The sequence below is a fragment of the Phacochoerus africanus genome, chromosome 4 (genome assembly GCF_016906955.1).
Source record: "Phacochoerus africanus isolate WHEZ1 chromosome 4, ROS_Pafr_v1, whole genome shotgun sequence".
In the NCBI taxonomy this organism is placed as follows: Eukaryota; Metazoa; Chordata; class Mammalia; order Artiodactyla; family Suidae; genus Phacochoerus; species Phacochoerus africanus.
This window is the reverse complement of record NC_062547.1, coordinates 116,761,671-116,778,592: the sequence shown is the minus strand read 5'-3', so window position 1 is coordinate 116,778,592 and position 16,922 is coordinate 116,761,671. Positions and strand designations below refer to the sequence as shown.

Here is a 16,922-nt window from a genome sequence, read left to right as displayed (position 1 = left end):
TTTTATGGGGGCTTCAGTGGTGGCACAATTAAGTAAATCATTGGCTCTTGGCAATTGAGCTCAATCCCCTTCTCTCTCCTCCCTGGGAGGTAGGGGTGGGGAGCACTGAAAGTTCCAATGCTCTTTTATTCACCTGGCAACAGCCTCTGTCCTTACTGGGCTCCAAAACCCACCTAATTAACATAACAAAAAACACTTTACATTGCTTTCCTCATTTAAGACATTCCAAGGGTTTTAGGAGCTCCTGTGTTAGAAAGAAGGACAGTGACCAAATATTTATTATTGTAAATCACCATATCACGGAACTCCCTTCATTGAATAGGTGAAGAAACTTAGGCTCAGTTATGTCAGAAGTTTCTCCATGGTGAACAGTTGAGTAGCGGCAAAGCTAGGACTACTCCCTGAATGTTCTTTTTTTATTTTTTTGCTTTTTAGGATTGCACATGCGGCCTATGGATGTTTCCAGACAGAGCTACAGCTGTCAGCCACAGCCACAGCCACACAGCCACACAGGATCTGGGTCATGCCTGCAGCCTACATCGCAGTTCATAGCAATGCCGGATCCTTAACCCACTAAGCAAGGCCAGGGATCGAACCTATGTCCTCTTGGATACCAGTCACATTTGTTACCGCTGAGCCACAATGGTAACTCCTGAAATACTCGTTTTGCCTAGTTTTCATGACTTTTATTGCCCCGATATTTCTGAATTTTTGTCTTTGAAATAAATTTTAATGAACTGAAGGCCTAATAACCAAACTTGAAATTTGTTATTTACAGGTCTTTGAAGAAACTGGTTTTGATATTAAAGATTATATCTGTAAGGATGATTACATTGAACTTCGAATCAATGACCAGCTTGCTCGTTTGTACATCATTCCAGGAATTCCAAAAGATACAAAATTTAACCCAAAAACCAGAAGAGAAATTCGGGTATGTAATTGAAAAGTGTTTCAGGTTGCAGGACAGTATCCCAGTTGAATGATGTAGGAAATTGCTTTTAGAAATTCCTTGATAATAATAAATGAATTATTTTCTTGTGTTTCAGAACATTGAGTGGTTCTCCATTGAGAAATTGCCCTGTCATAGAAATGATATGACCCCCAAATCCAAACTTGGTTTGGCACCTAACAAATTTTTTATGGCCATTCCTTTTATCAGGTATATTTGCATTTCTTGAAATACAAAACTTCGTAATTATGATAGTAAGTCTCTGTTCCTAGCCAAGTTCTAAATGTGAAATTTTACTGTTTCCATAGACCATTAAGGGACTGGCTTTCTAGAAGATTTGGAGATTCCTCAGATAGTGACAATGGATTTTCCTCAGCTGGTAGCACACCAGCTAAACCCACTGTGGAAAAACTGAGGTAAAGAAATATATACGTAGGATTTTGACTTTTGGATAGTTTTTAATGCAGTAGCATTTTGCTTCTAAAGTTTGGAGAGGTATTGGCTTTCTTTTTAGAGGTATGATTTTGTTATTGATCTCACAGATAATAGAAAACATTTTTAAAAGATTGTTTTTGTGAGATAGCAAAGGTTAATTGAAGTTGGAAAAGAGCATCAGGACGATTTTAAAATAGTATACACAAGAAGGTACAAAGTTTTTAGCTGGATAGAATATGAACAGAAGAAAACAAATCTTCTCTCTTTGTGTGTGTTTATACTCCGTTCTCATATCCTTACTTTAGAAATAATTGAGTTTCTGAAGATGGTTGAATGGGGGATGATATATTGATACCTGTTTTTGTGTAGAGGAGATGAGGGATGCTGATATGTCATTTGTCAGAAAGATAGCAGTGCGGAGACTTGGGCTGGCTGCTTTTCTCTCCCTCACCTAGACTGTAGTATAAAGAGTGACTGTTGTGGACATGAACCACAAGAACATTTTCTTGGTTGGAACTTAATTGTATCCAGATCATAATCATAGAGTAGGCTGAATAAGTAATTTTGTTAAATGTGTGTATATTTGTAATCAACTTGCTAGAACTCTGCCTTTCTTAGGTTCAGAGAGAGTTGCTTTTTATATTTAATATAGATGTTTTTATCCTAGAGCTTCAAAAAGTAAACAAGAGGAGTAAACCCACAGTCAATATTTTTTAAATACACAGGGAATATTTCATTTTAGTTGGATTTTATGGGGACAGAAGATTAGACTAAATATTTTGAAAGTAATTTCTGCTTCTCAGAATCTATAATTATAATCATCGAATTATGTACTACTAGACATAAGTGAAGCAGTACAGAAAAAGTAGGCGTAAATGTAGTTAAAAAATCAGTACTAAAAAGTTATGAAACAGTGACAGTGTTTGAAAAGAATTTGTATAACTTCACATTTGGGAGAATATTTCCATGGTATTGTGTGATTAACTGCCCACATCTTTGAGTCAGTCCTAGGTTTGGGTTCTAGAGAGTAGAATAAGGAGATAATAAAACAGCTTCTCTAACCAAGTGTCAGGTTTCTTAGGGAGGGTAGGGTCTGTTTTTAGCATATAGACTAACATCTGATGATGTATTGGAGGAAATATCCAAATTTTGCCTAAAGAAAGAGTAGAGAGTCTGCAGTTTAATTAGAATTTTTAAAGGGGAAGGGGAATGGATTCTGAAATATTCAAAAACAATGCTATTATAACATGAATCTTGGGATTAATGACTCTAGGCTGTCTTATGCATGTGCATGATACTATAGAATATGATTTGTCTTTACTACTAACTGCTTCTGCAGTTAGATTCTTTTGAATAAGGATTTGAGACTTAGAGTTCCTGTCGTGGCGCAGTGGTTAACGAATCCGACTAAGAACCATGAGGTTGCAGGTTCGATCCCTGGCCTTGCTCAGCGGGTTAAGGATCCGGCGTTGCCGTGAGCTATAGTATAGGTTGCAGATGCGGCTCGGATCCCAGGTTGCTGTGGCTCTGGAGTAGGCCGGTGGCTATAGCTCTGATTCGACCCCTAGCCTGGGAATCTCCATATGCCACGAGAGTGGCCCAAGAAATGGCAAAAAGACAAAAAAAAAAAAAAGAATTTGAAACTGGGTCTTTGTTTAATTTGCTTATCCATTGTTTTGGGCCCCTTCATTTTTGCTGTAGAATGTAGTTTAATTTTTCAGATCCTCTGCCAGCATGGATGGTGTCCATAGCTGGCCTGTGCAGGATCAAATTCCATACTTCAGCATTCTGTTGGAGAATTGAGAAGATCCACTTACATTTGTTTCCACTAAATTTATTTCTTTAATTTATCTATTACTAAATTTATTTAATTTATGACAGAATTGTTATTTTCAGATTTTTAGAAGTACAGTCACTTCTAGGAAGGAGTTGGTAGGAAACTTTGGGATTAAAAGTAACATTATTAATTCATTCAAGAAATATGGAACCCTAGACACTCTGAGTGCTCGAGATAAGTGATAGGCAAAGCTGACAAGAATCCCTGCCCTCATGGAACTTACATTCCCATGAGGGGACATAGACAATAAAGAAGATAAAACTTAGAGTCTGTACGATAAACTCTCAAGGTGTTAGAAGTGTGAATAAAAATTTTCTGATCTGATTTTTGCTTTTTAAATCCTGGTATAGTCGAACCAAATACCGCCACAGTCAGCAGTTATTTCCAGAAGGTTCTCCTGGTGACCAATGGGTAAAGCACAGGCAACCGCTGCAGCAAAAACCGTATAATAGTAATCATTCTGAAATGTCTGACCTTTTAAAAGTAAAGGTGAGTGATAAAGATTTTCATAACTTTGGCATTTGTCTTTGAAATGTATCTGAATTGAGGGATGAACAGTTACATAGCTCTGAATTGTTAATCAAAGGCTCCTGTGTTTCTGACTTGTTATGTGAAGCAGGACTGAGACTCCTTAACCTTTACAGCTTTTTAGGTTTACAGTATAAACCCAGTTTAGTAATAAGTAGGAATTAACATCAGATTTTGCTGTGAATGCTACCAGTGGAAGGTTCATTACTGTGTTTTATTCTGATATAATGATTACATCATAGTTTATTCTATTCTTAGTGGATATGTTGGTGGTTTTCACTCTGGGGCTTTTACAAATAATGCTGCTATGAGTATTTCTCTACATGTCTTTTGAAAAATATGCACAGTTCTTTTGTGTATATAGAATTGTTGGAGCATTGGATATGCTTGTGTTCTTGAGTATATACTGAAAACAGAATTCTCAAATAATTCATATCTCCAGCAAAATATATGAGAGTTCCATAAGGATTGTTCCACATCCTTATTACCTTGGTATTACCTGTTTTTATTATTTTAGTCATCTATTTTGATGTCACTCTTGCTTTTTATTTTCATTCTTTAAAACATATACTAGATTCATCAAAATTAAAACCTTTTGCTAACACAATATTGTACATCAACTATACTTCAATAAAGTAAAATAAAAAAAACACCTTGTGCATCAGAGGTCATTATGAAAAGAGTCAAAAGAGGAGTTGCCATCATGGATCACTGGAATTGAATCTGACTAGCATCCATGAGGATGCAGGTTCTATCCCTGGCCTTGTTCAGTGGCTTAAGGATCCAGTGTTGCTTTGAGCTGTGGTGTAGGTCGTACATGCAGCTTGGATCTGGCATTGCCGCTGAGGCTTTGGTATAGGCCAGCCGTTGTAGCTCTGATTCGACTCCTAGCCCGGGAACCTCCATATGTCTCGGGTGCAGCCCTTAAAAAAAAAAAAAAAGAGGAAGCGAACGCATGGAATGGAAGAATTTGCAAATCTGATGGAATAATATCCAATATATATGGAGAACTACAGCTTAACAACAACAATTAAAAAAAACCCAATTAAAAAAATGTGTAAATGACTTAGACATTTTTTTTTTTGGCCGTTTTAGGGTCTCACCTATGACAAATGGAGGTTCCCAGGCCAGGGGTCCAATCGGAACTCCTAGACTTTTCTTTAAAGAGGATATGCAAATGGCCACTAATCACTGAAAAGAGACTCAAATGTAAAATGTAAATCAAAACCACAGTGGGTTGCTACCTAATACCTACTAGGTATAAACTAATAAAAATTAATCAAAAGTGAAAAATAAGTGTTGATAGGAATGTAGAAAAATTGGAAACCTTGTGCATTGCAGGTACGAATGTAAAATGGTACAGCTGCCATGGAAAACAGTTTAGTGGTTCCTCAAAAAGTTAAACATAGAATTTTCACATAACCCAGCTTAACAGCTCTTAGGTACATCAAAAGAATTGAAAGCAGGAGTTCCTGTTGTGGCGCATTGGAAACGAATCTGACTAGGAACCATGAGACTGCAGGTTCGATCCCTGGCCTTGCTCAGTGGGTTAAGGATCCGGCATTGCCATGAGCTGTGGTGTAGGTCGAAGATGTGGCTCGGATCTGGCATTGCTGTGGCTTTAGTGTAGGCTGGCAGCTGTAGCTTCAATTAGATCCTCAGGCTGAGAACCTCCATATGCTACTGGTGCAGCCCTAAAGAGACAAAAGACAAAAAAAAAAGAAAGAAAGCAGGGACTCAAACAGATAACTTGTATACCCATGTTGATAATAGCATTATTCATGATAGCTGAAAGAAAAAACCTACGTGTCTGTCAGATGGATGCATAAACAAAATATACATACAATAGAATATTATTCGGCTTTTAAAAGGAATGAAATTGTGACACATACCTACTATAATATAGGTGATACTTAACCACATGTTAAGTGAAATAAGCCACACACAAAAGTTCCAATATTGTATGATTCCACTTACATGAAATGCCTAGTGTAGACAAATTTATAGAGACAGAAATTAACTTGAGGTTACCTGGGCTAAGGAACAGGAAGGAATATGGAATTATTTAATGGTTACAAAGTTCTTTTTGGATGATCAAAAAGTTTTGGAGATGGATGCTAGTGGTGGCTGCACAACATTGTAACTGTACTTACTGCCACTGGATTATACATTTAAAAGTGACTAAAGTGATAAATTATGTATATAACCACATTATATATACACACATGTATATAAAACTGTATGTATGTGTAACCACAATAAAAAATAAAAACCAAGAAGAATGGAATGAAATTGAATTAAAAGTGTGCGGTAACGTGAGTCTCTGAAAGCTGTACTTCCCTACCATTCTCTTTTTTTCTTTTTTTTTTTTTTTTTTTTAGCTTTTTAGGGCTGCACCTGCAGCAGGTGAGAGTTGCCAGGTTAGGGGTCTAATCGGAGCTGTAGCTGCTGGCCTATACCACAGCCACAGCAGTGCAGGATCTGACACGTGTCTGTGACCTTCACCACAGCTCAGAGCACCATCAGGTCCTTAACCCACTGATAGAGACTAGGGAGCCAAACTGCATCCTCATGGCTACTAGTCGGGAATCCGCTGAGCCATAATGGGAACCCTGCCTACCATTCTTTCTTTAAGTTAGCTAATTGTTTTCTAGCTGCCTTAGGAACTGCTTAATTTTTTCTGTAGGCAGTTAGAATGTACATAAATCAAATGTACTTTTGTATATTTTTAAATAATAATAAAAGTATCTTATTTACTGTTTTAGGCAGTCTTCTTAAATAGTTGTCTTTTCAAGAAATTGGAGGCCAAATTAGTATTTAAAATCTTTGTGTTTTAAGTCAAAATTAGAATTACTTTGTAAGAAAATTAACAGATGTTAAAGCAGTGTAATAGCAAGATGTCAACTGATGCATGTTTAGGTTTTAGGTCTAAATTGAGGGAGAATGGCCCAAATTTTAGAAACATGAGTCTTTTTTATTGTTTTGTTTAAAAAGAGATTACTAATTTTAAAATTCTTCTTTGTTTATTAATAATTTGAAGCAGACCTCAGGGTAACTGTGATTACATTTACTGCCTGTTTCCTGCTCTGAGAACTGTAGTCAATGTGCCTCAGCATTTCCTCACAGAGCGGTTTTCTTTGATGGTCATAGAAGGTTTTTAAAGTTGTTCTCCTTGCTCCCATTCTTCTTCAACTCCTCATGCCATGAGCAGAAATGAGATAAGGCAAGAGGTGTGGAAAGAGTCCTGGGGACCATTGTGTTAGCTCTTTCACATCTTTAGAGGAATCTTGCTTTTTGAAGTCCTGTCTTCTATAGGAAAATATATTGGGAGAGGTTCTCCAGTGTTTTAGCAAGATTTGGGTGAGGGGGCTTTGCTAAACTCTGAATCAACCAGCTAAATATATTCATAGGGGTACATTGTTTTATCCTGTTACATTATGCTATAGATTTATATTTTATTTGTTTTTATTGGAAAAACAGAATCAGAGTATGAGGGGAAATGGCAGAAAACAGTATCAAGATTCACCTAATCAAAAGAGAAGAACAAATGGGGCCCACAGCCAGCCAGCCAAGCAGCAGAATCCCTTGATGGTAAGGGTTAACAGCTCTCAAGCTAAGAAGGAAGGTCACCCTTTTTAAAATTGGGCAAGGGTGTTGTCGAGGCACGTTAAATTGATACATTGATAAGATATTTATGAACCTGCTGTGAATGCGCTGTTCACTCCCTGAAAAATCTCTGCCTACTCTCAATTTATGACATTGATTCAATTGCACATCTAATCTTTGCTTTTTTTGTGTGGGCATTTAGATTCATTTTAATACTTTAGAAGCAATGTGTAGTCAACCCTGCTTTCTAGACAAGTCCTAGGTATTCTCTTTATATTTTTTTAAGTCTGTATGATTTTAATGATGTTAAAAGTTTGGAAGAACATCATAGTGTATCTTTTTCTTTTTTCCTTCAATTTGATTGAATTTAGAAAATGGAAATAAAACCTCAACAACAACAAAACCCCAAAACAAAACAAACTACATCCAGAACCTTAGTCATTAGACTAGGGTGAAAGACAAATAACCTGTGAACATCTTAAGGCATTTACTTCCATTCCATTCTTTTTTTTTTTTTTTTCCGCTTTTTCGGGCTGCACCTGCAGCATATGGAGGTTCCTAGTTAACCCACTGATCGAGGCCAGGGATAGAACCTACAACCTCACGGTTCCTAGTCAGATTCGTTTCCTCTGTGCCACGACGGTAACTCCTACTTCCATTCTTCTAGTCTGTACTCCAGAAAGTAATTCATAACAATAGTCTCTTTGCTTATCTTTTCTGTAAGTTCTGGTATTTGTATGTTAGCTCTTATTGTGGCTGCACCTATTTTTCTTTCTTTAACAGTGGGTGATAATAGTAATTTCAAGTTTTTAGTGAAAGTAGTTTACCTGAATTCCCTAGGTGCTTTTGGTGTAACTTGGGGTGTATTGAGTCCACTAGCAAGCATATGTTTTAAGATCAATTAAATTTGCTAGGATTGCACTCCACTCTGGTAGAAAAAGGGACAAGAACAAAACAGTCTTTTTTTTTTTTCTTAGGGCCACTCCTGCTCCATATGGAGGTTGCCAGGCTAGGGTCTAATTGGAGCAGTAGCCACCGGCCTACGCCAGAGCCACAGCAACAGGGGATCAGGGTCGCGTCTGCAACCTACACCACAGCTCACGGCAACGCCAGATCCTTAACCCACTGAGCAAGGCCAAGGATCGAACCCTCAACCTCATGGTTCCTAGTCGGATTTGTTAACCACTGAGCCACGACGGGAACTCCACAAAACAGTCTTAATAGGTGGTCACAAGTCTTTTAATCTAAGTTAGCATCTGTCCCTAACAGAAGCTGGACAGATTGAAGTGATTGTACTGTACAAATGTTAATTCTTCTCAGGTGTATAGATTTAATTCAATGCCAATTAAAATCCTTGTGGATCTTTTTGGGGAAACTTCACAAATGACTCATATTTGCCTAGAAAAACTTGAATAGATTTTTTTTAAAGTTTTTAAGAGAAAGTTAAAGGTGGAGAGCAACAATTGTATATGAACAGCTTATCAGGGAAGAAAAACAAGTGACTGATAAATATGGAATCAGGGAAAGTAGATTAAAATGGGACACTCCTTTTCCCTATTAGATTGGCAAAGATAGCCAGTTATTGTAGAGTACATTGACAACATGTAAAAATTACTAATTACTACAGCCTTCTAGAGGGTAGTATGGCTACCATGAAAGTCTGAAAAGTTCTTACCTTGTTTTCCTAGAAGAGAAATTTAAAGAATGTTCACCCCATTAGTCTTAATTATGAATACATGGAAACAGTCTAAACATCCAAGGAGATAGTACTAAATACAATACTGTAGATCTGTGCCACAGACTACCATGTAGTCATTAAAAGTGATGGTGTAGATTTGTATTTTTTGTATTTATTGGAAAAAGAATATGTTCAGAGTATATTACATTGCATTTATTTATTTATTTATTTATTTATTTTGTCTTTTTGCCTTTTCTAGGGCTGCTCCTGCGGCAGATGGAGTTTCCCAGGCTAGGGGTCAAATTGGAGCTGTAGCCGCCAGCCTACACCAGAGCCACAGCAACACGGGATCCAAGCTGTGTCTGCAACCTACACCACAGCTCACGGCAACGCCAGATCCTTAACCCACTGAGCAAGGCCAGGGACCGAACCCGCAACCTCATGGTTCCCAGTTGGATTCGTTAACCACTGCGCCATGACGGGAACTCCCAGAGTATATTACATTTTAAAAGTGGGTTGTAGACTAGTAGTATTACTGAATAATTTTATTTACTTGTTACATAACCATATGAAATATATTCACGCATATCTTCATAGAAGAAAGCTGAAAAGATGTACTGGAGTATTAATAGTAATTATCTCTGGGTTGAGAAATTTAATGAATAATTTTCTTTTTTCTGTTGTTTCTATAGTGTACATGTTATCAAGAACTAAAAATAGTTTTAGGCTTAAAAAAAATTAAAAAATACCAATGTGAGATGGGCATGGTGATTATATTCTTGGTTTAACTTTCGTCCTGAGAATTTTGATAGTATATCTCCTCACTTATAATAAGTGGAATAACTGGAGATGGTATGTTGTGTGTTTGTGTTTTTTAATAGAAATGTGAAAAAAAACTTCATCCACGAAAACTTCAGGATACTTTTGAAGCAGGCAAGTCATTTCCCTTTTAAAATCTCTGCCTGGTTGGGATTGAGTATGATTTTGAAGTAACTCTGATTTTAGTAGTGTGTGATGAACTGTGATAAGCCGAAAGAGTTGCACACGGTCTGCAGAGAGTTCATATATGTGGACAAGTGCTCTAAATATGCACCTGGCTAAAATGAATTTATTTAAATGTTCCAGATGAAATTATTTGCCCTTTCAGCATGGTTTTTCTCTTGTCAAGCCTTGGTGCTATGCGCAAATATTGTTAAGTAAATAAATAATTGCTGAAGGGTTTGAAGGGAAGTAGAACCAAGTATTATAATGGCCAGGAGACCTCATTCTCCTATAAGTAAAGGGAGCTAACTTGAGAAGGGGGACATTTCCCTCTTACTGGAAAGGTGGAGGTCGACTTGTTAAGGTGGTGGTACTCAGGATGGCTCTTGTTAAAATGGTATTGGAACTTCTCCCTCCTCAGTTACGCCGAGCAGGTGTGTGATCTGATTTGGGAAATAATGCTGAGGAGTGTCGAAAGCTCTTTGGTAATACTGACTCAATAGAAGTGTAGTAGACTCTTGTTCCTTACGGTTTTGAATGGTATGAATTCCCTGTGCAGTAGACAAGCATTTATTTATCATCTAAATTTAAGGCTTTCATATAGAATATTCTTAAGAATTGAGAAGCATTATCATCATCTTCTTGCATTCTTGTCTATAATTTAAGCAAGATAGAAGCCATTTCAAAAGAGATGCTTTAACCCTATTTTGGAAAATTTTTAAGATTAAGAAGTTGGAACTGTCATTACATTATAGAGTAAAAGTCCTCTTAGTAGGACTTTTATGGACACCTTAGGTGGTATAGACATGATAGGCTGATAGCTGAATTAACGTAACTTCAGAAATCAACTATTCACAAAATATTTAAAAAGTCTTATGTTTAGGAACATTAAAAAAGGCACACTATAACATATACCAAACCTAGGCATGATGCTATGGATATATAAAATTTTGAATTGTCTTTGAACCCTTGTATAAAAGGGTTCTTGTCTTGGGAAACCTCATATCAGACTTTGTTTTTGCCTCAGCCTCTTGGTATCAGAATATTCCATACCTACTTTCATGGTCAGGTCCCTGTTCTACTTTAAGGGGAAAAAAAAAATACACACACACACACACCCACACCTTGATAAGTTGCAGTTTTGTTGTACTGTGATTTTGAAAATTTGATTTTTTTAGAGTGATTTATTCCCTGAAGATTTGGTAACCTCCAGCTTTATTTTTCTAGAATTGGATTTGTAATATTTGTAATGTTTACATTTTGATCTCTGTAAAGAAACTTCCATTATGTTGGCACAGAATACAAATAGAGGAAGTAAATAAAGATATGCCTGTTTTTTATTTTTTATTTTCTTTTTGCTTTTTAGGGCCTCACCCGAGGCATATAGAGGTTCTCAGGCTAGGGGTCGAATCGGAGCGATAGCTGCCAGCCTACGCCACAGCCACAGCAATGCAGCATCTGAGCCGAGTCTGTGACCTACACCACAGCTCACGGCAATGCCAGATCCTTAACCTACTGAGTGAGGACAGGGGCCAAACCCGCATCCTCATGGTTACTAGCCAGATTTGTTTACTGCGCCACAACAGGAGCTCTGAGATATGCCGGTTTTTTAAAGCAAGCAAAAAAATTTTTTTTTTTTTTGGCTTTCCCTGAGGCATGTGGAAGCTCCCAGGCTAGCAATCAAACCTGTGCCACAGCAGCGACCTGAACCACTGCAGTTGACAATGCTGGTTCCTTAACCCACTAAGCCACAGGGAAACTGTGAAAGCAAGTGACTATTAAGTGTCTTAAAATAAAGGCTAAGATTAAGATTTGAATGTTTATGTGGAATAAGCAATAGTAAATTAGAAATTGTGTACCAGTTCAGGAAAAGGAAAATATATTGTGGTTCTCCTTAGGTTAGATTTAGAGTGTGGGGAATTAAGTATATACTGCACAGGAGTTCCCATCATGGCTCAGTGGAAACGAATCTGACTCGCATCCATGAGGACTCAGGTTCCATCCCTGGCCTCGCTCAGTGGGTTAACGATCTGGCGTTGCTGTGAGCTGTGGTGTAGGTTGCAGGCATGCCTGGGATCTGGCATTGCTGTGGCTATGGCGTAGGCTGGTGTTACAGCTCCGATTTGACCCCTGGCCTGGGAATCTCCATATGCCAAGGGTGCAACCCTAAAAAGACAAAAAATAAAAAATTATATACACACACACACAATGCACATGAATTCCTTTGTAAAAAAAGGTGAAGGGCAGGATTTGATTTCTTACTGAGTTATTGGCTTTATTTATTTTGTTTTTTAAACAGATGCTGCATATGACTTAACTTGCTCTGGTGAAGACCAATTGCTAGAACATGCTGAGGGCCAGTCTGTGGCATGTAATGGACATTGCAAGTTCCCGTTTTCATCTAGAGCCTTTCTGAGTTTCAAGTTTGACCATAATGCTATAATGAAAATCTTGGACCTTTGATAGCAGCACATGTATTGTGGAAATCTCAAGATCAGAGACCTGGTGCATTTGAGTGGGTGTCTCTTTGAGCCTTACCTTTCTCAGGTGTTTTAAAGAAATGCAGGGAAGCAATGATGTTTCTGAAGAAATCGTTCTCTGTGCAGAAGAGAGAGTAGAAAGAAACATGAGTTTGCACTGTAAATGCAGTTATAAATTTTTATATACATGTACCCTTTCAGTGTTTGGCTGACGAATTTAAGTTGCTTTTTATGGGGCATTTTTTTCTGTGTGATTGTGGTTTTTATTTTGTATTCTAGTCAAGAAAATAGAGTTTGTGTCATTATTTAGTCGCCAAGTTAATGGGAATGCTCTGTCTACCCATTACAGTGATTATAATACTAGTTTCCTTATGTTGAAAATTTTAAAGGAAACTTAAAATACACGGTTATTAAATGATTACAAAAGCTGAAATGTCACAAAAGTCAAGATTGCAGGTCATCTGCTTTGGTGGCATTTTATGCATTTGTCTGCTACTAACCACTTGGGTTCTCTAATTCTCTGCTTGGAGTTTTGTTAAAAGGTTTTACATAGAGTCAGCATCTGCTATATAATGTTCATGTTCAAAATGAACTCTTGGCTCTTCATTAAAGGACAAAGTCCTCAGCCTGGAGAGGGACTGAGTTGGTTGGGTGGGGAGTTGACGCTCTAATTTTGAGTTGTGCCCCGTGAGACTGGAGAGAGTGAATGGAGAGAGAGCATGGGGGCTGGGACCCCGAAACTGCTTTGTCACATCTGCACCATCCTGCCGCCAGCCCCTTAGTATCATCTGATGATTTCGTTCTTGCGAAACTTTTTTTTTCTGTTTCACAGTTGTGTAAATATGTATGGAATATTGACTGACATTATAAGGTTTTACATTGCATCTCAGTGTTGATCTCTCGAAACTGATACTAGGTTCCAGTGTGCAGTAGTAGCAGAGAACTGACACACTTTTTTTAGCGAGCTGAAGTCCCTGGATGATGGAGTAAAAAGGGAAGGGTTGGCACTTGACCCAAGTCCACATAAAGCATTTCACCAGCGGAGAAGATCAGAACATGGAAGTGACATGTGTAATTTACTCCTAGGAATGTATTTTGCTCCTTCAGGATTCTTAAATGCAAATAAGGATGGCATTGCCCATTTAAAGAAGGATTTTAACTGTATAATTAAGGACAATCACCAGGGCTGTAAGGAGGCTTTAGTGTTTGGGCTGCTGCTGACCTCACTGAAGGTGTCTCGGTGGGGGCGGGGCGGGGATAGAGTGTGCAAGCATATGCGTGCATGTGCATCTGTCATGTGGGTTTTAAAAATCTTTTTTACGTGTGGCATCCACAAAATATATCTCTGCTTGTAAATTTTATTGTAGAAATCTTTATTATGTATAGATAGCCTATTTAATAGGGGTTCTATTGAACCCAGTGGCACTTTCAAAAGAAGTGCTGTTGTCACTTGGTATTACTTTGCTTTAGCTTTTAAATGGCCTGATTTTAAAGGAGAAATTCTATTTATTAATAATAAAGTGTCACCTTCTTGGTGCTAAGCAGGATACTTCATTTATAGCAGCTTGTTTAGAATTATGTTATTCACAATCCTGCATCTCTTAATGTGACAAATTTGTGAATCTTTCTGTGATCTTTTTTAAAAAAATGCATTATATGATTGTGTTTGGAAGCTCTTAACTGTCCTTTCCAAAAATACAGCTGCTTTGCATGGGTCTCCTTGAGCCATATTTATAGTTGGTCCCAGCATTCCATATTTCTGTTAGATTGTTAGGGGAATGAAAACATACTTTGCCTGGCAGATAAATCATTTTCACTCGTTTACTGCCATCTGGAAACCATTTAAGTTTAATGATTTGGGTTTTTGTTTTTTTTTTTTAAGTGAGTGCTTTGGTCAGTCTTTCTGGTGCCTCGAGTTGGATTTTCAGCTCTCGATACTAAAGCAGTAGAGATTATAGAGTTCCTTACCAGAAGTATGGCCTCTAATGGTATTGAGCCTTTTCAGGAACCCACAAATTGGGAGTTCCCTAGTGGCCTGCATTGTCCCTAGCCTGGGAACGTCTGTGTGCTGTGAGTGCGGCCAAAAAAAAAAAAAAAAGAAGAACCAACAAATTATTTCTTTTCAGTTATGGTAGTTAAACTATGATTAAATATTATTGCTGTTGTGCTGCTTCATTTAATGCACTGTGGAACAAAATAAGGGTTTTTGTTGGGATGGGACTTTGGTGACTTGAGGCTTTCAGCTCTCTTGACAGTTTGAGATTTTAAAAAATGTTAAAAGAGGAGTTCTCTTGTGGCTCAGTGGGTTAAGGATCTGGCATCGTCACTGCTGCAGCTCAGGTCGTTGCTGTGGTGTGGGTTTAATCCCTGGCCCAGGAACTTCCACGTGCTGCGGGTGCGGCCAAAAAGAAAAAGTTAAAAGATGAGTTGGAGTTGGTGTGTGTGATGTGACTAAACTATGCAGAAAATGTATAAGTTGGATGTACCTGTTTTTTGTACATCTGCTATACTTATTCCCTTGAACCTGTGTTATTAGTTTCTCAGTGTTCAGGTTACCCTGGGAAAGGCCATGATTAGCACAGAACTAGATTTCTCATTTGAGAAATCTTAGCATGGTTTGAAGAAATCATGTAATAAAGAAGTATACTGAATATGCAATACTTTAATTCTGTGTGCTGCATTTTAAGAAGCTAGCTAAGAAAAGTAGTTGTGTTGGCTTTATGTTTCATGTGTTTGAGAGAGAAATGGGTCCTTGAATCCACTTTTTAAATGTTCTTTTCTTCCGACCTTCTATGTTCCAAGGTTCAGTGCACTGTGAATCTTTTATTTTTAAAAAATTTCTTAGGTGCTTTTCTGTATAACTGTAATGATTTGTTAAGATGTTTAATGAATTGTTTTTGTCCTTAACCATTGTAATCCAGAGCATAGAGGTCAAGTTTACATGCTTTCACAGACTTTTGTTCAGAAATAGAAAATGAATGGATTTAAGATTTCAAACCTGATGCTCTCCTGAGACATGAACATGGAAGTCTGAGAACCTAATAGAACTCTTTTAGCATGGGTGAAATTTGATTGAAGATGTTTGAAGATTAAGTTGGATTTTCATGGTTATATATAAAGGTGAGTTTGCTATAGGCATGGTCGTCACTGCTTGCTGCTTTGAACTAAGTATCAATTAGTACAGATGATTAAGATGTATATGGTGAAATTACATCACTGAGATGGGGTTGTTATATTTTAGGTTTTTAGTAATTTGTGTGTTAATATTAAAAAAAAAAAAAACCTCTTTCCACAAGGATTAAATTCTTCTAACACTTAATACAATGTGGTGGTTTTTAGAAAAGTTCAGGTCTGACAATGTGTGCATTAAAAAGAAATTAAAAGTATTTCATTACCTCTTCCCTTGCTTTTTGTTTCTAACAGTTAACTTGAACAGTAAGAAGCAAAGTCAGTTAAATTAGACTTTTAGCCAAGTTATTTTTCTTATTATAGCATCTCTTGGCTTTTTATCTTTATTTTTGTACCAGTGGATTTCCGTCTTAATCGTTCAGAGTCTTTGATCGGCATCTGTTGTATCTGTATTCTCCGAGGCAGTATTTTCTTTGCATATTAATCATAGTTAAAAGGTCAGATGCATTAAAAAGTTTTCTGTTTAAAGGAAAATAAGTGTTCCCTTGCAGTTTTGACTGGGATTATTTTCTAGCCTGGGGAAGGGGTCATATGTATTGTTGTAACTTTAGATTAATGATAAGGAAGACAAACTCTTGTTTTGTCTGAAGGTATCAATATCCTTTATGTAAGTACTTGTCTCTTGGTAAACGGGTGTTAGTAAAATAACAATTTTGTTAAACCTTATTCCTGATAGTTTGGTAAAGCCTACTTAATGTTCCTTATTTTGTATTCTGTCCTGAGACTTTAAAATGCATATATATAGTTACCAAAAATTCTAAAAAATGAGATTATGATGGGTTTTCTCAGCATCTTTTTCTTCTTAGAATTGAGTTGCTGATGAAGACTGTACCTCTCTGTCATAAAGGTGGCAGACTGCAGATGGACAGTATTGGCTCTGTCTCATGCTGTTCACAGTACCCTTCTGGATTGCAGCTTCAAAAAGTATGATAAGTTTATATTACAGAACAAAAGTGCCCTGAAGAAGGGAGAGGATAGCTATCGTTGCCAGGCAAAGAAAGCATAAGAAAGAAATTTTAGAAGGTAAAATGAATTATTGAGTGCCAGAAACGTGGTCATTGCCACGTCCAAGCAGAGATTAATATATGTGGCCATTACCAAGTGTTTTCTGGCTCTGGGTGTAATTTTTTCTAAGTATGGTTGCCAAGCCAGCCAGTAGATCTGAAGTTTTCCTCACCTTCAAGATCAGTGTTTTGGAGTCTGTGGATCCTGTGCTGATGATACTTCACAACTCCAGCC

General features: G+C 37.4%; 1 protein-coding gene across 3 annotated transcripts in view; it reads left to right on the top strand.

The window, feature by feature from the left end:
• Positions 1-15,152, top strand: part of DCP2 (decapping mRNA 2) — a 56,584-nt gene extending 41,432 nt beyond the window's left edge. For 2 of the 3 annotated variants that reach the window (XM_047778414.1, XM_047778412.1), the window contains 7 exons: positions 779-931; positions 1,047-1,159; positions 1,258-1,365; positions 3,572-3,710; positions 7,230-7,340; positions 9,915-9,966; positions 12,314-15,152. In XM_047778414.1, the coding sequence (XP_047634370.1) occupies positions 1,095-1,159; positions 1,258-1,365; positions 3,572-3,710; positions 7,230-7,340; positions 9,915-9,966; positions 12,314-12,477 (639 nt within the window). In that variant the 5' untranslated portion in view covers positions 779-931; positions 1,047-1,094 and the 3' untranslated portion in view covers positions 12,478-15,152. The remainder of the gene's footprint in view (positions 1-778; positions 932-1,046; positions 1,160-1,257; positions 1,366-3,571; positions 3,711-7,229; positions 7,341-9,914; positions 9,967-12,313) is intronic. The other variant, XM_047778413.1, reaches the window with a different exon arrangement.
• Positions 15,153-16,922: the final 1,770 nt, after the last annotated feature.